This window comes from Heteronotia binoei, chromosome 1 (genome assembly GCF_032191835.1).
Source record: "Heteronotia binoei isolate CCM8104 ecotype False Entrance Well chromosome 1, APGP_CSIRO_Hbin_v1, whole genome shotgun sequence".
NCBI classification, from domain to species: Eukaryota; Metazoa; Chordata; class Lepidosauria; order Squamata; family Gekkonidae; genus Heteronotia; species Heteronotia binoei.
In genome coordinates this window covers 261,696,185-261,722,071 of record NC_083223.1, presented here as the reverse complement: position 1 = coordinate 261,722,071, position 25,887 = coordinate 261,696,185, and the positions used below count along the sequence as shown (strand labels likewise).

The following is a 25,887-nucleotide window of genomic DNA, read 5'->3' as shown; positions in this document are numbered from 1 at the left end:
CAGTCTGAAACCCCTACTTGTTTTAGGGGAGGGCGCCATTCTCAACAGCCCAGAACGCTCTCTCTCCGAGGGTGCCTCCACCTGGCACCCCTCCCCGCCAGGCCTCGATCTGCCTCTAGGCCAAGGAAGACACAGGAGGGTAGAAACCCTTTTGCACTGAGTTGCGGGGGCTGTAAACTGAGAGGGGTCCTGGGGAATGGGGTCTCTCCTTAGCCTGCCCCCTTAAGCATCTGGGACCCCCTTCCTTGTGGTGGGGAAGCGTGCCAGGGCTTCTAGGGTGGCACTAACACAAGCTTTTTTCTTTTGCCCTGGGTTTGGGTAGGGACCGGAACCGGGTAGCTGGCACCCCTTGGTACACTGACGCACAACAACTTTCTCCTCTCAAACAAAGAGACTCCATTGGGTCAACAAAACCACTTCAAAGGATAAAATCAGCTAAGTCTCACAGCTGCATCTGCTTCCCGCTAACTGTTATCCAACAGTCCAAGACAAGAAGTAGAAGAAGAAGAATTGCAGATTTATTACCCCACCCTTCTCTCTGGATCAGAGACTCAGAGCGGCTTACAATCGCCTTTATCTTCTCCCCCCACAACAGACACCCTATGACGTGGGTGGGGCTGAGAGGGCTCTCACAGCAGCTGCCCTTTCAAGGACAACCTCTGCCAGACCCAAGGCCATCCCAGCAGCTGCAAGTGGAGGAGTGGGGAATCAAACCCGGTTCTCCCAGATAAGAGTCCACACACTTAAACACTACACCAAACTGGCTCTCGGACAGCTCCAGAGGGTAGCTCAGTTGGGTATTTGTGAGGTGTCCAAGATTGTTAAAGCATTCACTGCCCTCATTCTCTTGGGGGGCACCCAAGAAGATCACAGGGATCATCAGGGGGATTTTCAGTTTTAAATGCCCCACATCTTCCAGGCTAAGGGGACCCGCTGAGGAACCTGTGCCGGAAATCTTGACGAAACTTTGTTAAGTGTCCCAATTTGGGCCTCCCCTCGCTGAAAGCCAACCTCTCTTGTCTGGTTCCAAAACTGAAGGCTGGCTCAAGGGCTACCTGGTTTCCCCCCTCTCCCTAGTTCTCCAGATGCAGTGGGACAAATTTCAGAATTCCCAATTTGGAGAGGAGGGGGAGTCCCCGCTTCAACAACTGGATGTCCCTCCCCCCCACTTCTCTCATGCAAGCTGATTTGATCCTTGATTCAAATATCTAAAATCAGAACGACTCCAAAGGAAAGCAGAGGGTTACACCAACCAAATCCTCTAATCCCCTACACCGCCCTCCCACTAGCAAGACATTCCAAACAAAACAAGAACAGAGATCGAAAAAAGAGAAAAAGAAGTCAAAAAACAGAGCACGCCATTCAAAAGAAAAACAACCTCCGAAAGGAGTCAAAAGGGAAGGAAGGAAGGAAGGAAGGAAGGAAGGAAGGAAGGAAGGAAGGAAGGAAGGAAGGAAGGAAGGAAGGAAGGAAGGAAGGAAGGAAGCAAGGAAGGAAGGAAGGAAGGGAAAGAGGGAGGGAGGAAGGGAGGGAGGGAGGAAGGAAGGGAGGGAGGGAGGGAGGGAGGAAGGAAGGAAGGAAGGGAGGGAGGGAGGGAGGGAGGGAGGAAGGAAGGAAGGAAGGAAGGAAGGAAGGAAGGAAGGAAGGAAGGAAGGAAGGAAGGAAGGAAGGAAGGAAGGGAGGGAGGGAGGAAGGGAGGAAAGGAAGGAGGGAGGGAAGGAAGGAAGGAAGGAAGGAAGGAAGGAAGGAAGGAAGGAAGGAAGGAAGGAAGGGAGGGAGGGAGGAAGGGAGGAAAGGAAGGAGGGAGGGAAGGAAAGAAGGAAGGAAGGTTTCACTCACTCTCCAGTTCTGTTTGTATAGTGCGAGTATGGCAGCCGCAGATATGTAGGTACAAGCAAGCGGGAACAGGGGTTTTTGAGGGGTTCTCAATGTTCAGGTTTTTTTTTTTTCATTTAGTAACAATGTTTTTTACAAGTTCAAAGAAGCACTGTGAGCCAAGCCGATCTCCCATTCTCTTTCGCTGTCCGCCGCCGCTCTCGGTCTCCGTCGACCCTTCAGCTGTCTGTCCGTCCATCCTTCCTTGGGCGCGAGAGAAATTCCATTGACGTATCGGTTGGGTGGGTTCCATTTGTCGTTCAGTTGAGGTCGGGTCCCAATTTGCCACTTGCCCCCCCTGCTGCCCTGCTGCACGCCCCGCCCTCCCCACTCAGATAAAATACTCCTTCTTGTCGTCGCCTCCGGTTTGACCTCCCTCCGCATTGATGATGGCTGTATCGGCATCGGGGGCATCGTCTGAACCTTTGGCCTCGTGGGTCAGGTAGGTACCTGGCATTAAGGAAGAAGATGTTGGATTTAGATCCCGCCCTACACTCTGAATCTCAGAGTCTTAGAGTGGTCACAATCTTCTTTACCTTTACCACCAACAGACATCCTGTAAGATAGGTGGGGCTGAGAGAGCTCTCCCAGAAGCTGCCCTTTCAAGGACAGGGTCTCAGAGTAGCCTACAATCTCTTTTATCTTCCTCCCCCAAAACAGACAGCCTGTGAGGTGGGTGGGGCGGAGAGAGCTCTCCCAGAAGCTGCTCTTTCAAGGACAACTCTGCGAGAGCTGTGGCTGACCCAAGGCCATTCCAGCAGCTGCAAGTGGAGGAGAGGGGAATCAAACCCAGTTCTCCCAGATAAGAGTTCGTGTAACCACTACACCAAACTGGCTCTCAGGGAACACGAAGGGAATGAGAAAAGGTATCACTAAGTCTGTAGAGAAACTCGAATATAAGAATGGGGATTTCTGCAACATGCAATAATCACAGTCAAGTTTGATGGGTAGGAAAGACCGAGAGATGTTGGAAATTCTTTTTTGTGCTTCTGTTAGGGTTGCCAGGTCCTCACTTCAGGGTTATCAAAAAAGTGGGAGAAGGGAGGGAAATGTCTGCTGGGCCCTCCATTATCCTATGGAGACTGATTCCTATAGGGTATAATGGGGATCTGGGAGTCTTTGGGGGGCCATTTTTTGAGGTAGGGGCACCATATTTTCAGCCTAGCATTTAGCGCCTCTCCTCAAAACACTCCCCAAGTTTCAAAAGGATTAGACCAGGGGGTCCAATTCTATGAGCCCCAAAAGAAGGTGCCCCTATCCTTCATTATTTCTAATGGAGGGAAGGCACTTAAAAGGTGTGCAGTCCCTTTAAATGTGATGGCCAAAACTTCCTTTGGAGTACAATCATGCTTGTCACAACCTTGGTCCTGGATCCACCCCCAAAGTCTCCTGGTCCCACACCAAAGTCTCCTGGCTGCATCCCCAAAGTCCCCAGATATTCCTTGAATCGGGCCTGGCAACCCTACAACTGATCTCCAGACAACAGAGATCAGCTGCTCTGGAGAACATGGCTGCTTTGGAGGGTGGGCTCTATGATATCACATCCCTGCCAAGGCTCCTCCCCTCCCCAAACCCTGCTCTCTTCGAGCTGACTCCCCAAACGTCCAGGCATTTCTCCCCCTGGAGCTGGCAACCAACAAGGCTACCGCACAGCCTTGTTTTTGGAGGCTGCTTATTGGCGACGCAAGAGCAGGGCGGAATGTTGGGAAACAAGCTTTTTATGAACGTACAAATTATTATTAATTTTCTGGAATGCCTGCAGTAATTAGGCACTGTACATCAAACCAACTGTTTAATGTGTGCTGGAACAAACAACGGGGAACAGAGGAGGAAGGAAAAGAATGAGTTAGAAAGGGATGAATGCAACTACAGGGACTTAAGATCTGGCTGCAGGGAGGGAGGAAGACAGAGAATGAAAAGAGACGAGGGATTTGTAGGAAGGGGGAGGCAGGAGTGTGGCCACCTTGGTGTTCAGGGTGGGAATGCCAAGGCCAGAGAGGTTGCGACAGAGGATTTCCCAGTAGTGTTCCTTGGCTCTTTTGGAAATTCCTCTCTGGGCTGCCTTCCACTCTATTTTTCATTTTGATGCAATGAGGGTAATTTTTGAAATTGATTCCAGAATTAGATAGCGGCACGGTTTCTCCCAGCTCCATCTTTTTTTTTTTTTGGTTCGTAATTACGAGCTCAGTGGAACAGGCTTCCTCCGGAGGTGGTGGGCTCTCCTCCCTTGGAGCTTTTTAAACAGAGGCTAGATGGCCATCTGGCAGCAATGTGGATCCTGTTTTATTTTATTTTTGTTTAATTTGATTTTTAGCCCACCTTTCCTGTAGAACAGGCTCAGGGCAGGTCACATCATAAAAACAATCAACGGTAAAAACAAAACAAAATAATAAAAGACCAATTTAAAATATATAAAGTCTAAAACTACGGAGTGACAATAGAGACTAAAATGGCAGGTTCTGCCTCACAGATGTGGCCTATTGTCCAGATCCAGCAGATCTTATAGCACTGGGATGGAATGAAGGGGGGAGGCCAGCAACAAGTGTAAGGTTAGTGGGAGGTGTTTGTGAGTTTCCTACATTGTGCAGGGGGTTGGACTAGATGACCCCAGAGGTCCCTTCCAACTCTAGGATTCTATGTGGCCGTGCACGTTGCTGGGATGCCACATGGGAAGAAGTTTAGAAACATAAAGCTGAAAGGCACCTCCAGGGTCATCTAGTCCAACCCCTGCAGAACGTAGGGAATTCACAGCTATCTCCCCTCTCCACTGCCCCAGGGATTCTTGTGCTACGCTCAGAGGAAGGCGAAAGACCTCCAGGAAACCTGGGCCAATCTGGCCTGGAGGAAAGTTCCTTCCTGACAGAAAAAGTGGCAATTGGCATTACCTCTGGTGTATAAGAAAGGGCGACGAGAACTAAGCCCTGATGCAACCCTTCCTGCCCTCCCTCTTACGACCTGCCTAAGTTCACAGAATCAGCATTGCTGTCAGATGGCTATTGAGCCTCTGTTTGAAGACCAAGGAAGGAGAGCCCACCACCTCCTGAGGAAGCCTATTCCACTGTCAAGAAGCTCTTCCTGATGTTTAGCTGAAAATCCTTTTGATTTCATTTCAGTCCATTGGACAGAGCGGGACGCACAGTCACGATTGCTTTCTTTTCTTTCGGCGTGTGCATATTGATCACACAACTGGGAGGCGGGGAGAAAGATGGATATGAATGACAGGTGTTGAGTACGGGAGGCAAAGCTCATCGTGCACTATTTGGAAATGAAAGAACAAAAACAAAATGCCAAAACCACAGAGGATTCCTCAGGCATTGTTTGCTCTTTGCAAACAAGATTCAGGTAATCTGGGATTTCTGAATCCAGAGAGATGTTTTGATAACTCCGTTTATTCAGTGAATTTCTAGACCCCTTAGAAAGCAGAAAGCGGCTTGTAGATAAAAGCATTAGAATTTAAACACTTAATAAACGTGGAACTAGATCCAGGTAGGTAGCCCTGTTCATCTGAAGCACTAGAACAAAGTTGGAGTCCAGTGGCACCTTTAAAACCAACAAAGTTTTATCCATGGAATGGCTTTTGTGTGCATGCACACTTCCTCAGTCACAATGGATTGCGTCTGAGGAAGTGTGTGTGCGCATAAAAGCTCGTACCTTAAATAAAACTTTGTTGGTCTTAAAGGTGCCACTGGACTCCAACTTTGTTCTAAAAACGGAACTGTTTGAATCAAGAGCCCAGATGTATACATTCCAATTTCCTCTAAAACTTCCTCAAACAAATGAGCGGAGTAGTGGACTGTGCTCAAGGTGAATAGGGAACCTGTTGGAGAACTGCACTCCAAGAGTAGTTGTCAATGACATTTCATCTGAATGGAGGGAGGTGTCCAGGGTGAAATTCTAGCAGGAGCTCCTTTGCGTATTAAGCCACACCTCCCTGATGTAGTCAATCCTCCAAGGCTCTTTTTTGTAAGCTCTTGGAGGATTGGCTACATCAGGGAGGTGTGGCTTAATATGCAAAGGGGCTCCTGCTAGAATTCCATCCCTGGAGGCGTCCATCATATTTTTGTAGAGTCTTACCTTTGTGCCGGATCAAGTAGTGTCCTAGAATGATGAGCAGGCTAAGGAGCAGGAAGACGATGAGGGCAACCACTCCCCCGATGATGGCGTGGTACGTGCTGGAGCTGTGTGCCACTGGACTAGCATCTGTCCAAAGAAAGGAGCACAAGGTGAGCTGCCAAGCTGCCAATGGCATCCACCCATCACATTATCGCGGGCATCCCCACCCTTGCTGCCAAGCGTCCGTCAGGCCCCCAAGTTGCAGCCAGGAAAAGAGAAAGAGAAGTGAGAAAACGGCAGGCAGGTTAGGTGGAGGGAAAGTTAAAGTTGTGACCTTCTCTTTTTGGACTGGGTGCTTGTAAAAACCGGAGAAATCCAATAGGGGCAGACGTCCCCAGCTCAGCACCAAAAGGAGGGGGAGTAGACCCCTCCATTCTGTAGCTTTATTTGTTCCCTTAGGGGTCCCCAACCTTTTTGAACCTGTGGGCACCTTTGGAATACTGACAGAGTGGGGGGCACACCCCAAAAATGGCCACCACGCAATGGCTGCCACAGGAGGTGGACATAGTCAAAATGGCTGTTGCGGTGAATAGCCAGTCAGAAACCTTGCTGGACACTTTCTAAAAACACTTGGTGGGCTCCAGGAATGGTGTCAGTGGGGGCTACGGCATCTGTGTGGGCACCACATTGGGACCCCTCCCTCAGTGCTCTGTTCCACTCCTCCTCAATTCCAGTTTAATTAGAGCCTTGCCTAGTGTGCTAGACAGTTTAGAGCTGGCCCTGCCTGCCCACTTCGGGGTGTGTGTGTGGTCTGGCAACCCTATCAGCTGAGCAGATTAAAATAACAGTGTTTCAGTGTTAGCTGGCACCACAATGGTGGCTTTATTCTCTCTCACCCCTCTACCCTGGCGTATTTTTAAATTACCCCTTATTTATTTATTTTAGTATATTTCTTTCGCCCATTCCCTGTAGGGCTCAGGGTGGAGCACAACATACAATAAAACAATAAAATACAAGAAAAACATTTCTCCCCTGCACTTGGGCTTCTTCTCTGTGTGTGGCTCCGCCTCTGCAGGCAGCCATTTTGTGGTCACGCCCACCCTCCTGTGACAGAATTCCAAAGCTCCAGGCAGTCTCAAAAAGGCTGGGGACTCCTGTATTATGGTTACACAGTATTTTCACATTGCATAGAGGAGGGGAGAGAGGAAGGAGCTGAAATATGTCGCAACTGTGCATATGCAGTAATCCATACACAATCAGGCCATCCGAGGAAACAGAACTATGGAGTGTTACTAATGCAGCGATTCCGTATCGCAGACGATGAGTGCTTCAAAATCTCATGAGAAAAGGTACGTTAAATCGCATTTGGCCTAATTGGGGGGGGGGGTCAGTCTTGTCTGCACAGGTGGCACCCACAGGGCTCTCTGGGATTTCAGTATAATAAACCCTATCCCAAAGTGGGACCATCCAAGTATCAACTCTCCCTCCGCCTTGGTTAACCTGCATCATCCAAACCAGGGCTTTTTTTGTAGCCAGAACTCCTTGCATATTAGGTCACACACCCCTGATGTAGCCAATCCCCCAAGAGCTTACAGGGCTCTTCGTACAGGGCCTACTGTAAGCTGCAGGAGGACTGGCTACAACAGGGAGTGTGGCTTACTATGCAAGGGAGTTCCTGCTACAAAAAAGTCCTGATTTCCAAACTATTGTGTACTTGGAGGAAAGAGAAGTTGCATACAAAGTCAATGCTGCATAAAGAAGAGTAAGGCAAAAGTGGGAACACGACTCTCAGCTTTTTACAGGAAATTCAGAAGAAGAAAGCAAGAGGTTGATAGATTAAATAGAGAGAATGTCAACACCGTCCACAGGAGATGCTCTGGATTGCTGCGGGGAGGATCAAAGTCAAGCGAAACACCATCAAAAAGCAGAAAGAAAAGCAAAAGGTCCATGCAAGGTGGACACCGCCCCAGAAGCTCCATGCAGGTCACACCTGAGAATCCAAACAGGCCCCTCCATTGACTTGCTCCCCTCCTTCTTAACTTTGCTTCCTTTTCCTGATCCAAAAGGTCCTTTCTAGATGCATCTTTCACTGGGGGTGTGTGTGGATGAAGTGTTGCCAAGTCACAGTTGTCTTATGGGTTTTCAAGGCAAGAGATGAACAGAGGTGGTTTGCCATTGCCTGTCTGCTTGACAAGCCTGGAATCCCTTGGTGCTCTCCCATCCAAGTATGAACCAGGGCTGACCCTGCTTAGCCTCCCAGATCCGATGGGACCAGTCTAGCCTGGGCCATCCAGGTCAAAGGACCACAGGAGGTGGTGGCGGCTGCAAGCATAGACAGCTTTAAGAGGTGATTGGATAAGCATATGGAGCAGAGGTCCATCAGTGGCTATTAGCCATAGCGTATTTGTTGGAACTCTCTGTCTGGGGCAGTGATGCTCTGTATTCTCGGTGCTTGGGGGGGGGGGGGCTGCAATGGAAAGGCTTCTAGTGTCCTGGCCCCACTGGTGGACCTCCTGGTGGCACTTGGGGTTTTTTTGGGCCACTGTGTGACACAGAGTGTTGGACTGGATGGGCCATTGGCCTGATTCAACATGACTTCTCTTATGTTCTTAAACATTCAGAGGTGGTTTGCCATTGCCTTGCCTGCTTCTGCCTTACAGCTCCCATCTTCCTTGATGGTCTCCCACTGAAATACTGACCAGAGCCAACCCTGCTTAGCTTCCAAGATCTGACAAGATCAGGCTAGCCTGCACCATAACATCACTGTAATGCCTCTCTGGAAATCAGTGTACTTGGCCTCTGGCAACTCAACTGAATTGGAATCAAGTTGCAGCTCAAAAGGTTGCTATGCTTTCTTTCATCGAAGGTGAGTAAGAAGCCCCCCAGTCATAAGAAGTAGCTGACCATTATTATTAGTGTTAGAAGAGTTGATAATCACATTTGTCATCTTTCCCCAGCACCCAGGGCTAGAGAAGGTCATGAAAAGTAGCAAAGCTATTGTCTGCTTCTCGGAGGTGGAAAATCAGAGGTGGAGGTGTCAAAAAACATCCTGAAAACCAAAGTGGGTGTCAGCCGAATCCACCATCAATGCATCTCAGCCACCAGGGCTGGAGGGCACTCCTGGCCTTCCTCCCACTCATGAATTATGTCAAACAAGCCCTTAACTGGAATCCTTCTTGACATATATGGGCCTCTGGTACCTGGGAAAGATGTGGTTGCTAAGGCAACCACTTGGCGGGACTGAGAAGGCCTGATGGAAAGGCTGCTGTGGAGTTGGCTGAGGGGGTATATAGGTGGGGTTCTCAACCTTCAGGTGGTGACTGGAGATCTCCCAGGATTACAACTGGACTGCAAATTACAAAGATCAGTTCCTCTGGAGAAAATGGCTGCTTTGGAGGGTGGACTGTATGGCATTGTACCCTGCTGAGGTCTCGCTCTTCCCCAAACCCTGCCCTCCCCAGTCTCCACACCCACAATCTCCAGGTATTTCCCAAAACAAAGTTGACAACCTGAGATGTAGAGAGGTGGGGAAAGACTGAGGTAAGATATGGGGTCCAAAGCAAAAAAAGATAGGCAAGTCAAAACCAAGAGACTGAAAGAGGGCAGAGATGGCCGCAGTGGAAAATAAGGCTTAAGGCCTCTTTTTTCCTCCCAAGCCAAGATGTACTAGAAATCTGTGAAGATATAATTAAGACCCTTGAACTCAGGTACCTTTTCATGAAAAGTACGTCTCTTTCCATGGTATTGGTGGCTTCTCACTCATCTTAGTAGGTAAGGAGAAATTGGGGCAAAGTCCAATAAAGCCAGTGAAGGTATGGCTGGCAAGCCCCTGCGGGGTGTGTGTGGATACTCTACCCCATGTCCTGTCTCCCACCAAAACAAAACAGTTGCTGTTGGGCTGACAGCAGGGCTTTTTTTTGAACAGGAACACACAGGAACACAGTTCCAGCTGACTTAGTGTCAAGGGGTGGGCCTAATATGCAAATGTTGCTACTGGGCTTTTTCTACAAAAAAGCCCTATGTGAGACAATGGTGACATCAGGGGTGTGGTCTAATATGCAAATGAGTCCCTGCTGGGCTTTTTCTTTTTTAAAAAAGCCCTGGCTGATAGGCATGATGGCACTTCCAAGGAAAACCTCTAGGATCCATTGGAAACTCTGTGGTTTTACCATAGAGTTTCTGGTGATTCCTAGAAGAAGACGACATTGGATTTATATTCCGCCCTCTACTCTGAATCTCAGAGCAGCTCTCAATATCCTTTACCTTCCTCCCCCACAACAGACACCCTGTGAGGTGGGTGGGGCTGAGAGAGCTCTCACAGAAGCTGCCCTTTCAAGGACAAGTTCCGTGATAGCTATGACTGACCTAAGGCCATTCCAGCAGCCGCAAGTGGAGGAGTGGGGAATCAAACCCGGTTCTCCCAGATAAGAGTACGCACAGTTAACCACTCCACCAAACTGGTGTGATGTGATGCCATCAGCACCCGCTGTGTCCCTATTTTTCCACTAATAGACAGGCAGTGGAGGAAAGGGGAGAAGTGGCCAGATTTGGGCAATCTTAGTTTAGCTTCTTGGGCGAAAGATTTCATCAAGGAAGTATCTAACAGAGTTGCCAGCTCTGGCTTAGGAAATTCCTGGAGATCTGGAGATGGAGCTTGGGAACTGGTGGGGTTGGAGAGAGAAGGAACCTCAGTGGGATACAATGCCATACAACCCACCCTTCAAAGCAGCCATTCCCTCCAGGGGAACTGACTTCCCATGCGTATTGTTGGAACTCTCTGTCTGGAGCAGTGATGCTCTGTATTCTTGGTGCTTGTGGGGGGGGAGGCAACAGTGTGAGGACTTCTAGTGTCCTGGCCCCACTGATGGACCTCCTGATGGCGCCTGGTTTTTTTTTTTTTTGCCACCGTGTGACACAGAGCGTTGGCCTGGATGGGCCATTGGCCTGATCCAACATGGCTTCTCTTATGTTCTTATGACTTCTGTCATCTGGACATCAGTTGTAATTCTGGGAGATGCTCAGATCCCACCTAGAGGTTGACAAAGCCTACTTCCATGTCAGCCAGTGGACAGAAGAGGGGGCAGAACAGAAAAAGCTTGCCTGATCCTTCTCCCTCCCTGAAATATTTTGGCATTTAATAAGAACATAAGAACATAAGAGAAGCCATGTTAGATCAGGCCAATGGCCCATCCAGTCCAACATTCTGTGTCACACAGCGGCCAAATATATATATATACACACACACACACACACACATACACACTGTGGCTAATAGCCACTGATGGACCTCTGCTCCATATTTTTATCTAACCCCCTCTTGAAGGTGGCCATGCTTGTGGCCGCCACCACCTCCTGTGGCAGTGAATTCCACATGTTAATCACCCTTTGGGTGAAGAAGTACTTCCTTTTATCCGTTTTAACCTGTCTGCTCAGCAATTTCATCGAATGCCCACGAGTTCTTCTTTCTCTACTTTCTCCATCCCATGCATTATCTTGTAAACCTCTATCATGTCACCCCTCAGTCGACGTTTCTCCAAGCTAAAGAGCCCTAAGCGTTTCAACCTTTCTTCATAGGGAAGGTGTTCCAGCCCTTTAATCATTTTAGTTGCCCTTTTCTGGACTTTCTCCAATGCTATAATATCCTTTTTGAGGTGCGGCGACCAGAACTGCACACAGTACTTCAAATGAGACCGCACCATCGATTTATACAGGGGCATTATGATACTGGCTGATTTGTTTTCAATTCCCTTCCTAATAATTCCCAGTAATAATTCCCAATAATCATACAGTTTTCGTCATTTCCTAGAGCACACACGCACACCGCAGATAATGAGGTCATTTCTGATGAACACTTGCCTTTGTTTCTACAAAGGAATAGTTGGATTGAGTTACAGTCCAAAGGCCTGCTCTGATTATAAATATGAGCTGGCTTCACAAGAGTTGTTGTGGAGAAGCAGAGTGTTGGACAAAGACTGGGCGGATCTGGGTTCAAAATTCTTGCTCACATATGAAGCTCACTGGGTAGCTCCCCTTTCTCTAACCTTCACCTACCTTGTGAGGTTGCTGTTAGATTTAAATGTGCATCATCCCGAACACCTTGGAGAAAGGGTGGGATAAAAAATGTAACAAACAAACATGGTTAAATAGACATTTCAAGAGGGTTTGTGTTCTTCTCATGGCAAAACCAGACCATGTTAATTTCGCAGTCCTTCCCTGACCTGACAAGCCCCGCCTACAGGTAATCCTATCATTGCATGGTAGGGCTGCCAAGCTCCTGCTGGGGGAGGAGGATCCCCCAGTTTGGGTGGGCCCAACCCGCTGGCCCAGAGCAGGCTGCCAAGGGATCCCCACCCCCAAACAGCCCCATCGCCGCATGGCATGCCCCATGCGATGACATCAGCCTGAAGTGACATCATTGCGCCGGAGATGTCATGCCACAGATGCTCCAGGATTCACAGTAATCCTAGAGCAGTGCTCCAGGGGCACTCTAGGATTTGCGATAAAACTCTATGGCACCATAGAGTTTTAACTCGAATCCTAGAGCATCCATGGCGTGATGTGCCCAGTGCAATGGCGTCACTTATGGGTGACATCATCATGCGGGGCACGTCCCATGCGTGAGAAAAGCATCTCCTGCCAGAGCAGCAGCAGGACTTGGCAACCCTATAGCATGGCTGTCTGGGTTTGGAGATTTCACAAGGCATTTCCTACTTGTTTTATAGTGCATTCTTCCTCCTAGGAGGATTTTTTATTTTTTGCCGACAACTGACTTATGTGGCCCTGGTTGTGTTTTCAAGGCAAGAGACATTCAGAGGTGGTTTGCCATTGCCTGCCGCTGCATGGAGACTCTGGACGTCTTGGGTGGTCTCCCATCCAAATACGGACTAGGGCCAATCCTGTTCCGCTTCTGATGAGACTGGGTTAGCCTGGGCCATCCCCTCACTGGGTTGCCCCTACAGAAATCAATGTTTTTGGCCTCTGGCAGTCCAGCTGAATTGGAATCTAGTTGCATCTGAAAAGGTTGCTACTCTTCCCTTTGTCAATGGTGAGGAAGAAGTTCCCCCCATTGTAAGAAGTAGCTGACCAATATTAGTACCGTTAGAAGAGTTGATAATCACATTTGTCACCTCACTCCAGCACCCACAGCTAGAGAGGGTCATGAAAAGTAGCAAAGCCACTGCCTGCTTCTCAAAAGGCAGCCCAAAAACCAAAGCGGGTTTTCTCCATCAGCTCATCTCAGTCATCAGGGTTGTGGCACACCCATGGCCTTTCACTCCTGGATTTGTTGAAGCAAGCCCTCAACTGGATGCCATCTGGGGGTTGGGGCGGGCCTGTGATTCCAGGGAAGGATGCAGTTGCTATGGCAATCCCTGGGTGGAGCTGGGAAGGGCCTGATGGAAAGGCTGTTGTGGAGTTTGTTCAAGAGGGTGTGGGTGGGGTTCACAACCTCCAGGTGGTGGCTGGAGATCTCCTAGAATGACAACTGGTCTCCAGATGACAGAGATCAGTTTATCTGGGGAAAATGGCCGCTTCGGAAGGTGGGCTTTATGGCGTTATATCTCATTGAGGTCTCTCTCCTCCCCAAGCAAGCCCACCTCCACATCAGCCAGTGCCATTTGAAAGAAGAAGAGGCTGAGCAGAAAGAGTTTGCCTACTCCTTCTCCCTCCCTGGAGCATTTTGGGATTTAACCATAAACTTTTTGCCATATCCTAGAGTGCCCCAAAGGATATCATGATGTCACTTCTGGTTTTTGCCAGAAGTTACATCACACACCCCAGTTGACCATGATTTTTCTCCCACTGGCCTTTGCAGTGCTGACGGGCAAGAGGACAGATTGTCAGGAGATCTACCATAGCGGGAGACAGGGAAGGCCTCTATGCCATGCGTGGCTCCACAACGTCTTTTGCCAAAACCATTCCAGGGGCTCGTGGCCTAATGCCATATGCAAAAGCACTTTTCACAGAGAAAAACTCTGCTTGAGTTACAACCCAACGGCCTGCTCTGATTAGAATTATGAACGGGCTTCCCTAGAGCTTGTAGAAAAGCAAAGTGTTAGACAAGGCCTGGGCAGACCTGGGTTCAAAATTCTTGCTCGCAAATGAAGCTCACTAGGTAGCTGTGGATGACTCCCCTTTCTCTAACCTCCACCTACCTTGTGAGGTTGCTGTTTGGTTTAAAAGTACTTCATCTTGAACACCTTGGAGGAAGGGTGGGACAGACAAACGTGGTTAAATAGGCATTTTTAAGAGAGGTTGTGTTCTTCTGACGGCAAAACAAGACTCTCTTCCTGACCTGACAAAGCCATGCCTGGAGGGAATCCTATTGTTGCATGCCTGTCTGGCTTTGGAGATTTCACTAGGCATTTCCTACTTGTTGGCCGCTAACAGACCGGCACTTTGGGCCGACCCAGACACCTCAGAAGGCACCCGAAAAAACCTGTCTACACAGTAACATCTGGCGGCCGTCCAGATCCTGTACTCACCCTGTCCTCTGGGCCGATCCACCTGCTTCAAAAAAGGCACCACGTCAAAAGTGATGCCTTTTTGCCGGGGCACCTCTGAGGCAGCTCCCGGATGTCTGAAAGGCTGGGAAGCGGCTGAAGAGCACCCAGGGAGCTGTGAATGGGATGCATGAGCATTCCAGATGCTCCCACGGTGCCCACAACCCGCCCCTTTCCCCGAGCACCATCCAGAAGCTCTGGAGCGCTCTATTTCCGTCCGGCTTTCTTCGGGGCGGCTTCAAGGCGTCTGATATCACCCATTTTGTAGCTTTTTCTCCCTAAAATGAGCAAGTCACAGTTGCTATATGGCAACCCCATACGGTTTTCAAGGCAAGAGACATTCAGAAGTGGTTTGCCATGGCCTGCCCGCACATTGCCACCCTGGAGTTCCTTGGTGGTCTCTCATCCCAATACTGACCAGGGCCAGCCCTTCTTAGCTTCTGAGATCTGATGAGATCCTAAGCCTGGACTGTCCAGATTAGGTATCATGAGGACTCGGCACTTTAAAAAGCAGCCGAGATCCACAGGCTGCTGAGTTCTGCACCGAACATAAACGTTGGAGATTTTGCTGCATTGTTTTCTGAACTGCGCACAGCCAGCAGTGGCTCGAGGTGGAACAGTGCCCTAGGCAGGGTGCCCTGCCCTCTCCAAAAGTGGCGGGGAGTGCGCTGTGAGGCTGCCCTAGCTCCACTCCTGCGTTTAACGTAGCCAGCAGAGTGACATGCAGCCCTGCAGCAGGCTCCGCAGCACGGGCGCGCAGCTCCCCTGCAGCCACTTTCAAAGGTATTTCCCTGACCACAGAGGTGAGGGTGGGTGGGAGGGCCATTCCAGAGAGCCAGTTTGGTGTAGTGGTTAAGTGCGCGGATTCTTATCTGGGAGAACCAGGTTTGATTCCCCCCTCCTCCATTTGCACCTGCTGAGATGGCCTTGGGTCAGCCATAGCTTTCATAGAAGCTGTCCTTGAAAGGGCAGCTGCTATAAAAGCACTCTCAGCCCCACCTACCTCACAGGGTGTTTGTTGTGGGGGGGGGGGTAGAGGAGATTGTGACTGCTCTGAGACTCTGAGATTCAGAGTATAGGGCGGGATATAAATCCAAAATCTTCTTCTTCTTCTTCTCCCAGGGCTTGCACTGACACCCTTGCCAGGGCCGTGCCCCAGGCAGCCGCCTGGTTTGCCTAGTCCAAGTGCCAGCCCTGTGCACAGCCTGTAAGTCGCTTCTGACTTACGGTGACCCTATGAATTAATGTCCTCCCAAACAGCCTTGCCTGGAAGTCTTGCTAACTGTAAGTGACCCTGAGCCCATTTTGGGGTAGGGTGGGGAATAAATCGAATAAATGAAAGGCAAGGAAACTGAGGGCTATGGCTTCCTGTATTGAGTCAGTCCATATGAACATATGAAGCTGCCTTATACTGAATCAGACCTTTGGTCCATCAAAGTCAGTATTGTCTTCTCAGACTGGCAGCGGCTCTCCAGGGTCTCAAGCTGAGGTTTTTCACACCTATTTGCCTGGACCCTTTTTTGGAGATGCCAGGGATTGAACCTGGGACCTTCTGCTTCCCAAGCAGATGCTCTACCACTGAGCCACCGTCCCTCCCCTTCCACCTCATGCTGAGCTGCCTTCTTTTCCTGCTGCCTTCCACTTTTCCTAGCATTATTGTCTTTTCCAGTGATTCTTCTCATAATGTGTTGAAAGTACAATAGTCTCAGTTTAGTCATTTTAGTTTCTAGGGAGAGTTCAAGCTTGATTTGACCTAGAATCCACTGATTTGTCTTTTTGACAGTCCACGGTATCCACAAAACTCTCCTCCAACACCGCATTGCAAATGTTTGTAAGAACAGGAACAGAGCGAAACCACCAAAGATACTTAAAACAAAATTTACTAAGATGTTGTAATAAGACATAAGAAATCATCAATGAAGTATATATGCATTTTTAGTACATTTATGGAAGAAAGAGTATGTATGCATGATGATATAAAGCAAATCAAGCACACGTACCAGGCTCTTAATGCAGCTTAATGTTTTAGGGTCCTTGCCTGAGAAGGACATCTTTTTTAAAAATCGCTTATGCATAGATCAACATAGGGGAGGAGCCGCTGAGCAGGTACAAAGTTTGGTCTTAGCCCAGCATTGCAGCCAATGTTTTGAGGAAACTTGCAAGTAGGACATGGCGACAACCTCCTTCTTCCACTGATATCCCCAGCCATGGCTTCTTTGGTTTTTTTGTAGCAGGAACTCCTTTGCATATTAGGCTACACCCCTGTGATGCAGCCAATCCTCCAAGAGCTTACAGTAGGCCCTGTAAGAAAAGCCCTGTAAGCTTTTGGAGATTGGCTACATCTGGGGGGTGTAGCCTAATATGCAAAGGAGTTCCTGCTACAAAAAAAGCCCACCCCAGTCAAATATGTATTTCCTCTCAACATGGCGGTTCCATTTAGCTACCATGGAAAGCTACTGTTTGATAGAGAGAACTTATACAGGAGGGTATGTTTAATACATTCTGAACCAGTGGCTGTAGTCCCATCTTGTGACAGTGAGTTCCAAAGGTGAAATATATATATATATGTTTTCTTTTGACTCTACAGCCAATTTCATTTAGATGATTCTAACTTCTAGGGGGAAAAGGTTCCCGCAATGCACTTTTCTCACGGCACTGTGACACTTGAAGGCAGCGTAGTGATATTTTGGAGCAGCACTGAATCTGGAATGAGGTTAAAAAAAAATGACAAATAAAGCAAATTTTAAAAAAAAGGATGCCATGCTGCCAACAAATTAGGTAACACATGATGTTGGCAAATCTTAGGAAACAAATGAAAGAAAGCACCAGAAATCAAAAGTTACACAACAACACATAAAACTAAGGACAGCCCAAAGCACAGAAGAGGATATTCTCTTCCTAGGAAGTCATCAGTCTCTAAAGCTGCTAGTCCATAACAACTGCAACATCCTTGCTTGACATGCTTGACCAAGCAATCCTAAGAACCTTTTCCTGGGAATAAATGCCATTCAGTTAAACTTGCCAGATCCAGGTTTGGAAATCCCTGAGGATTTTGGGGGTGGAGTCTGAGGAGGGCGGGGTTTAAGGAGAGGAGGGACATCAGTGGGGTTTGATATCGTAGAGGCCGCCTTCCAAAGCAGCCATTTTCTCCAGGGGAACTGATCACTGAGGTCTGGATGGCAGCTATTTGGTGGGCTTCAGGTATGAGGGGGGAAGGGACAAAATGGCTGCCTGTTCTCTGCTGGCCAAACCGTTGGGGAAAAACAGACAAACAGATCTTTGGACACTATCAGAACCTCAGCTTCAGGTTTTCTCTAGGAATACTGAAGGATTTTTTAGCAAATATATTTGGCGGCTGAACTGATAGTTTCAGACTGCGGGCAATAAAATGAGAGTCATTCCCTGGATCTGTTTCGTTCATCCCTGGAGGACTGGAACAGAGCCGGATTAACAATTAGGCCAAGTAGGCACTGGCCTATGGGTCCCCATGCCACAGCCAGGAACTTTGCCCAACTTGTCTAGTGTGGCTGCTGCTGGCATTGTCGCCAAGTTTGCCTCTCTCTGCCTCTCCCCCGCAGCTTTGTCAAGGGGGCTTTTGAGAAGGTGCCTGCAGGCTGCAGTGGGGGCCATGGGAAGTAGGGCAAGTGCTCAGACTCTGAGATAATTTGCAAGGGGGCACCCCAAGATTTTGACTGCCTAAGGGCCTCCACAGGGTTTGATCCGGCATTGGACTGGAACGATGGCTGAAAGGGTTAATACTGGGCTTTGCAACACTGCACGTGTGTGAACGTGCTGCCGATCCAAACAGATCAGCAACCAGTTACGTTGCTAAGGATTACTTAGATGAACAGCGACTGGCAGGATTTAGGAGTGCTTTATACGATCTGTCTCGTTTAAGCCACTGCCTGCCAAGAGGAGCGGAAGCGCGAGAAAGAAAAGGGAAATACAACACCATCCGAGGGTGCGAGAATGTGGATATGAGAAAAGCTGATTACACTGTACTGTAAGAAGGAACAGGCGGAGAGGAAGCAACTCCCCCGAGCAGCTGCAAACTGGTGACGAACAGCCAAATAGCCTGTTGAAAAACCAACTGCCTCACTGCAACTGGCAAGCAGGGTGTGAACCCAAATGGCAGGTGGTGATGCAGACCTACTTTTCTTATTCTGACATCCATGTGCATAGAGGGATGGCAGGCATTAGTGTGCTGGTTCTGCCCTCTGCCTATGTGTAGTCAAGTCACTTTTTACAAGAACTGGGACTCCGAATGTAAACAAGTTGATAGGGCTTTTTTTGTAGTAGGAACTCCTTTGCATATTAGGCCACACACTCCGGGCTTTTTTTGAGCAGTAACGCACAGGAACACAGTTCTGGCTGGCTTGGCACCAAGGGGTGTGGCCTAATGCGCAAATGAGTTCCTGCTGGGCTTTTTCTACAAAAAAGCCCTTTGTGAAAAAATGGTGCTGTCAGGCAACGTGGCCTAATATGCAAATGAGTTCCTGCTGGGCTTTTTTTTACCAAAAAAGCCCTGCACACAGTCCTGATGTAGCCAATGCTTCAAGAGCTCACAGGGCTCTTCGTACAGGGCCTACTGTAAGCTCTAGGAGGATTGGCTACATCAGGGGGTGTGTGGCCTAATGTGCAAAGGGGGTCCTGAGACAAAAAAGCCCTGTTGACAGAGACAACCCCTCCTCCCAAGCACGTAGCCATCGGAAGTACTTAACTACAATATTTCCAAAAAATATTTTTATCAATTATGTAACATTTATAAAGTATATCATCAATTAGCCAATAAAGTATCTAAGCAATTTCCGTGTAATCAATGTCATCTCAAGTATAAAAATTCTTACAATCACAGAAGCTCACGGTAATTACTTCCGCAGTTCGTAACATACAGTTCCCACTTGCATAAAGGCATCTGCAGACACAATATGTTTTAATCAAGGATTGTTCTTAATATCCGCAAAAATTGCCCTTTGTATTGCATTTTCGTAATTTCATTTTTCATTCTTTCCCCCCCTGTTCCTTTTCTTTATTCTGTATCCCCTTTAAACATTTACAATACCATTTATTATTTTTAAAACAAGGTGCCCGCAGAAGCAATATAGCTGGGGGATGGTTTCAAACCCCACGTCCTTTCCAATGCAAGTTAAAGAGACAGTTCCAAAACTGTTTTCAAATCACTTGGCAATTGCCCGCATCAATAGGTAAACTCGAAACTCACTCCCGAAAATTGTACAAATTTCAACATAAGGAATTAAATCATCGGTAATGTGGAGTGGTTTCTTTTGCAATCTGAATCCAGCTCAGACTACGTGACTCCTTGGAGAGTTGCACGTTTTGATGAACTTAAGAACATAAGAGAAGCCATGTTGGATCAGGCCAATGGCCCATCCAGTCCAACACTCTGCGTCACACAGTGGCCAAAAAACCAGGTGCCATCAGGAGGTCCATCAGTGGGGCCAGAACTGCAAAAACCCTCCCACTGTTGCCACACAAGCACCAAGAATACAGAGCATCATCACTGCCCCAGACATAAGAACATAAGAGAAGCCATGTTGGATCAGGCCAATGGCCCATCCAGTCCAACACTCTGTGTCACACAGTGGCAAAAAATTTTATACACACACACACACACACTGTGGCTAATAGCCACTGATGGACCTGTGCTCCATATTTTTATCTAAACCCCTCTTGAATGTGGTTATACTTGTGGCCGCCACCACCTCCTGTGGCAGTGAATTCCACATGTTAATCACCCTTTGGGTGAAGAAGTACTTCCTTTTATCCGTTTTAACCCGACTGTTCAGCAATTTCATCGAATGCCCACGAGTTCTTGTATTGTGAGAAAGGGAGAAAAGTACTTCTTTCTCTACTTCCTCCATCCCATACATTATCTTGTAAACCTCTATCATGTCACCCCGCAGTCGACGTTTCTCCAAGCTAAAGAGTCCCAAGCGTTTCAACCTTTCTTCATAGGGATGAAGTTGCGCAGAAGGGGTCAGGAAGAATTCAGAAGGCGCTCATATTGGGACTCATCTTTCGTAAATCCTAATTGCGGCCAGTAAAGCGTAACACTTTGTTCAATATGGATCACTAGGCTCTCCTAGGCAGGACTTTTTTTTGCAGCCGGAACTCCTTTGCATATTAGGCCGCACCCCCCCCCCCCCGATGTAGCCAATCCTCCTGGAGCTTACAGTAGGCCCTGTACGAAGAGCCCTGTAAGCTCTCGGAGGATTGGCTACATCAGGGGTGTGCAGCCTAATATTCAAAGGAGTTCCTGCTACAAAAAAAGCCCTTCTCCTAGATAAGAATTTTTATACTTGCGATTACATTATTTACACTTAATTTGCTTAGATACTTTATGGGTTAATTGGTGATACAATTTATAAACAGTACACAGTTGATAAAAAAAAAAAGATTTCCGGAAGTATTGCAGTGAAGCCTTTGCGACAGCTATACACTCAGGTTTGTTTGTTTGTTTTGTCTCTATCGACTGCATGCAGTCACTGGCTTGCAAGCGTGAAGTCAACGCTCGGAGGCAGCACGTGACTTAAACTCCTTCTATGCGAGCAGGAAGACTCTCTTCCAACGTTCCCCATCTCAGGGAGCATATGCGCACAAACCTCCTATGTATGTACACGTCACGCTCGCTAGTGAGCAGTTGTGCGGAGCCAGGGTTATAGGCAGTGCGCTTGCATCTGCTCCTTTTCTTTGAGCGCTGATTTCCATACGTAGCGTGTCCTGTGCGGCTCTTAAGCATCTGTTGCTATCAACAGCTCAATGAACCATGTCCTAATGCCACAGGCCAAAAGCACCATTCCTTTGCATCTACAAAGAAAAATGCCTGATTTGGTTAAGGCCCAATTAAAATCATGAGTGGACTTCACAAGGGAAGCAGAGTGCAGGGAAGCAGAGTGTTGAGTAGGGACTGGGCTGCCCCGGGTTCAAATTCATGCTCACGTATGAAGCTTACTGGGTAATTGTAGACAGCTCCGGTTTCTCTAGCCCTCATCTATCTGTAGGGTTGCCAAGTCCGACTCAAGAAATATCTGGGGAGTTTGGGGGTGGAGCCAGGAGACTTTGGGGATGGAGCCAGGAGCAAGGGTGTGACAAGCACAATTGAACTCCGAGGGGAGTTCTGGCCATCATATTTAAAAGGACCACACTCCTTTTAAATGCCTTCCCTCCATTTGGAATAATGAAAGATAGGGGCACCTTCTTTGGGGGCTCATAGAATTGGACCCCCTTTCGAAGTTTGGGAGGATTTTTGAGGAGAGGCACCAGACACCATGCTGAAAATTTTGTGCCTCTACCTCAAAAAACAGCCCTCCCCAGAGCCCCAGATACCCACAGATCAATTTTGTATTATAACCTATGGGAATTGGTCTCCATAGGGAATAATGGAGTGCCCAGAAGACATTTCCCTCCCTCACCCCGCTTTCTGATGACCAAGAAGCAGAGGAAGTGCCTCCAAAGCGGGGATCCCCTGCCCCCACCTGGGGATTGGCAACTCTATATTTGCCATACAAGGTTATTGTATGGTTCAAATCCACATTATCTCTAGGATGACCAGCTTCAAGTTGGAAAACTCTTGGGGTGTTTTCGCACTCACCTTCAGCCGGCGCCGCGACCCTCTTGACGACGGAGGATCTGTGCTGATTTCCCACACGAAGCGCTGGAGCAACCAGAAGAGCCGCCAATTTCCGGCGCGAAGCCCGCTCAAGCGTTTTCCTGCTTCTTGGCGATTTACGTTTGAGCGGGCTTCGCGCCGGAAATTGGCGGCTCTTCTGGTTGCTCCAGCGCTTCGTGTGGGAAATCAGCACAGATCCTCCGTCGTCAAGAGGGTCGCGGCGCCGGCTGAAGGTGAGTGCGAAAACACCCTTGGAGATCTTGGGGTGGGGTGAGGCCTGGGGAGGGCAGGGTTTGGAGAAGAGGGGGCTTCAGACAGATATAATGCCTTAGAGCCCACCCTCCAAAGCAACCATGTTCTCCAGGGGAACTCATCTCTGTTGTTTGGAGATCTGTTGTGATTCCAGGAGAGCTCAAGTAGAGAGCTCCAAGTCCAATTCAAGAAATACTTGGGGACTTTGGGGATGGAGTCAGGAGACTTTGGGGGTGGAGCCAGGAGCAAGGGTGTGACAAGCATAATTGAACTCCAAAAGGGAGTTCTGGCCATCACATTTAAAGGGACAGCACACCGGTTAAATGCCTTCCTGCCATAGGAAATAATGAAGGATAGGGGCACCTTTTTGGGGGGCTCATGGAATTGGACCCCCTGGTCCAATCTTCTTGAAACTTGGGAGGTATTTTGGGGAGAGGCACCGGATGCTATTTCCTATGGGAATAAGTCTCCATGGGGAATAATAAGAGTTCCCAGCAGACATTTCCCTGTCCCCCACTTTTTGATGACCCTGAAGTGGGGGGAGGGCCTCCAAACCGGGGGATCCCCTGCCCCCACCTGGGGATTGGCAACCATAGCTCCAGGTCTCACCTGGAGGCTGGCAAACCTACAGTCTGTAGAATCTTGGAGGAAGGGTGGGATAAAACATAACAAACAGGGTTGAATGGGCATTCTGTTTTTGTTTTTTGTGTGATGGTTCAGTAAGACGCCATGCCAGTCATCCCTTTCTATGGTCAAGTTATTCATTATGGAGATTTATAGGCTGTTGAATAAATGAGGTCTTTCAAATGGCTCAGGGGAAAAATAGAAACAATGTATAATAAAATCAGGAAAAGAGTAATTGTAAAAAAAATCCAGTCATTGTAAAATTGTTGCAACAATAAGAAGCAGTTAAAACACATTCACAATGGCAGCACTTACAAAGGAAGGGCCAAAAGGAGTCCACATGCATCTAAAACCCAGATAAAAACGATTAAGGCAAAGAACGAATAAATCCAACTGAAATACTAATTACTGCCAAAGCCTATGAAACAAAATCTCAATGTCTTTATCTAGCATCTTAAGACTGAAACATTTAAGCGATGAGTGCATGCATAGAGAGAGTTACTTCATTCAAGAGACAAGGTACCAACACAGAGAAGACCCTGTCTCTTGCAAAGCCCCATGTTGCTTCTGAAGAAGGGAGCATGCAGGGCAGAGCCCCTGACAGTAGGGTTCCCAAGTCCCCCACGTTCTCTGACATACCATAGAGTTTTCCCTCCCAAATTGTTAGACCATCCAGGAAAACCATAGAGTTTCCCCAGAAACGCCTAGAGCAGTCAGTGTGCGACGTCACCGGCGGGTGACATCATCACACTGGTGACATCAGGGGAGGTTCCCCCTGCCAGCCCAGTGTGGGCTGGTGGGTTGGGAACCTCCAGGGCGGGAGAACCCCCACCTGGACTGGGGCCTTGGTGGTCCTACCTGACAGTGGTTTTAGCATAGATGTGGGTTTGCGCATCAATGTTCTTCACATCAGGACTGTGGCATCCAGAAGTATCCTGCATGTGTGAATGGACCCAACTTCAGGCCCCCGGATATCATGCAATATTTGTTGATTACCAGTAGCATAATCAAGCTACTTACCACCGTATGCAAATGTGTCCATAGGGGTACTGATTCTAGGACCCTGGGTAAAAGTCCAGGATGAGACCTCCAGAAACATTTACACTTTCCCCTGCAGGAGCACATCCTCTTCTTCGTTCCTTACCCTTTATGGGTGGTTGGGCCACCGCTTATTACCCAGGGACAGGGTAGAGGCTGTTGACATTCATCCGCAGAGTGGTCATAGGTAGGGCTTTTTCTGTAGCAGGAGCTCCTTTGCATATTAGGCCACACCTCCTGATGTAGCCAATCCTCCAAGAGCTTACAGTAGGCCCTGTAAGCTCTTAGGGGATTGGCTACATCAGGAGAGTGTGGTCTAATATGCAAAGGAGTTTCTGCTACAAAAAAAGCCCTGAGGGTAAGGTTGCTAGTCCTCTGGTGGTAGCTGTATATCTCCTGGAATTACAATGAACCAGTTCCCCTGGAGAAAATACTTGCTTTGGAAGGCGGACTTTATGGCATTATGCCCCACTAAAGTTCTTCCCCTCCACAAACCCCACACTTCTCAGGCCCCACCCCCAAAATCAGGTATTTTCCAACCCAGAACTGCAATCCTATCACAGGGGCTCCCCACCTACCTACAGTTGCCTATCTGTGGCCTTTTTTAAAAAAAAAATATTTAAAATGCTTATTAGTCACCCTTCTTCCATGACGAAGGTGAAGAAGCCTTACAACGCAGGTGAAGCACACATCAAAACAAAATATATTAAAAATTGAGAAACTAAAAAATTAAAATCACAACTCTGGACTACTTGCAAGCTTAACCAAAAGGAGGCCTAAGTAAAATGATTTTCAGCTGCCACCTAAAGACTGAGAGTTGAGAGGGCTTGACGCACCATCCTAGGGAAGTTGCACCATAATTGTGGGGCTGCCACTGAAAAGGCTCCATCTTGTGTACTCATCAAACAACCTTCTTTGATTGATGGGACAGTCAGAAGGGCCTCTCCCTGTGATCTTAATTCCTGGGCAGGAATGTATAGTAGAAGACCACTGCCACCCACCCAATTCCTGAGATGGCAGAGAGGCCAGCAGTAGCAGTGCTATTGCAGCTGGGGGTGGGCCTTTCAGAAGAAGAAGAAAGTATTGGATTTATATCCCATCTTATACTCTGAATCTCAGAGTCTCAGAGAAGTCACACTCTCCTTTACCTCCCCCACCCCAACAACACACACACTGTGCGGTAGGTGGAGCTGAGAGAGCTCTTACAGCAGCTACCCTTTCAAAGACAACTCCTGCGAGAGCTATGGCTGACCCAAGGCCATTCCAGCAGCTGCAAGTGGAGGAGTGGGGAATCAAACCTGGTTCTCCCAGATAAGAAGAAGAAGAAGATATTGGATTTATATCCTGCCCTCCACTCTGAAGAGTCTCAGAGCGGCTCACTATCTCCTTTACCTTCCTCCCCCGCAACAGTCACCCTGTGAGGTGGGTGGGGCTGAGAGGGCTCTCACAACAGCTGCCCTTTCAAAGACAACCTCTGCCAGAGCTATGGCTGACCCAAGGCCATGCTAGCAGGTGCAAGTGGAGGAGTGGGGAATCAAACCCGGTTCTCCCAGATAAGAGTTCACACACTTAACCACTACACCAAACTGGCTCTCAGCTTTCCCTGTGGGGGGGCCCTGGGACAGCTGCCCCTTAGCTAAGACTGCCCCTGCCAATTTATTGCTGCCATTAAATTATGCTTAAAACCAGGGCCTTTTTTTTTTCTTTTTGAGCAGGAACATGCAGGAACCTAGTTCCGGTTGGCTTGGCATCAAGGGATGTGGCCTAATATGCAAATGAGTTCCTGCTGGGCCTTTTCTACCCCCAAAGCCCTGTGTGAAACAATGGTGACATCAGAGGGTATGGCCTAATATGCAAATGAGTTCCTGCTGAGCTTTTTCTACAAAGAAAGCCCTGCCTAAAACCAACATCTGG

At 48.3% G+C, this 25,887-nt stretch overlaps 1 protein-coding gene across 1 annotated transcript in view; it reads right to left on the bottom strand.

Annotated features, from left to right (window-relative positions):
- Nucleotides 1-1,889: 1,889 nt before the first annotated feature.
- CADM3 (cell adhesion molecule 3) overlaps nt 1,890-25,887 on the bottom strand; it is a 255,110-nt gene continuing 231,112 nt past the window's right edge. Inside the window, exons 8-9 of the mRNA XM_060254893.1 lie at nt 5,950-6,075; nt 1,890-2,325 (exon numbers count right to left, since the gene is read on the bottom strand). Of these exons, the coding sequence (XP_060110876.1) occupies nt 2,207-2,325; nt 5,950-6,075 (245 nt within the window). The 3' untranslated portion in view covers nt 1,890-2,206. The remainder of the gene's footprint in view (nt 2,326-5,949; nt 6,076-25,887) is intronic.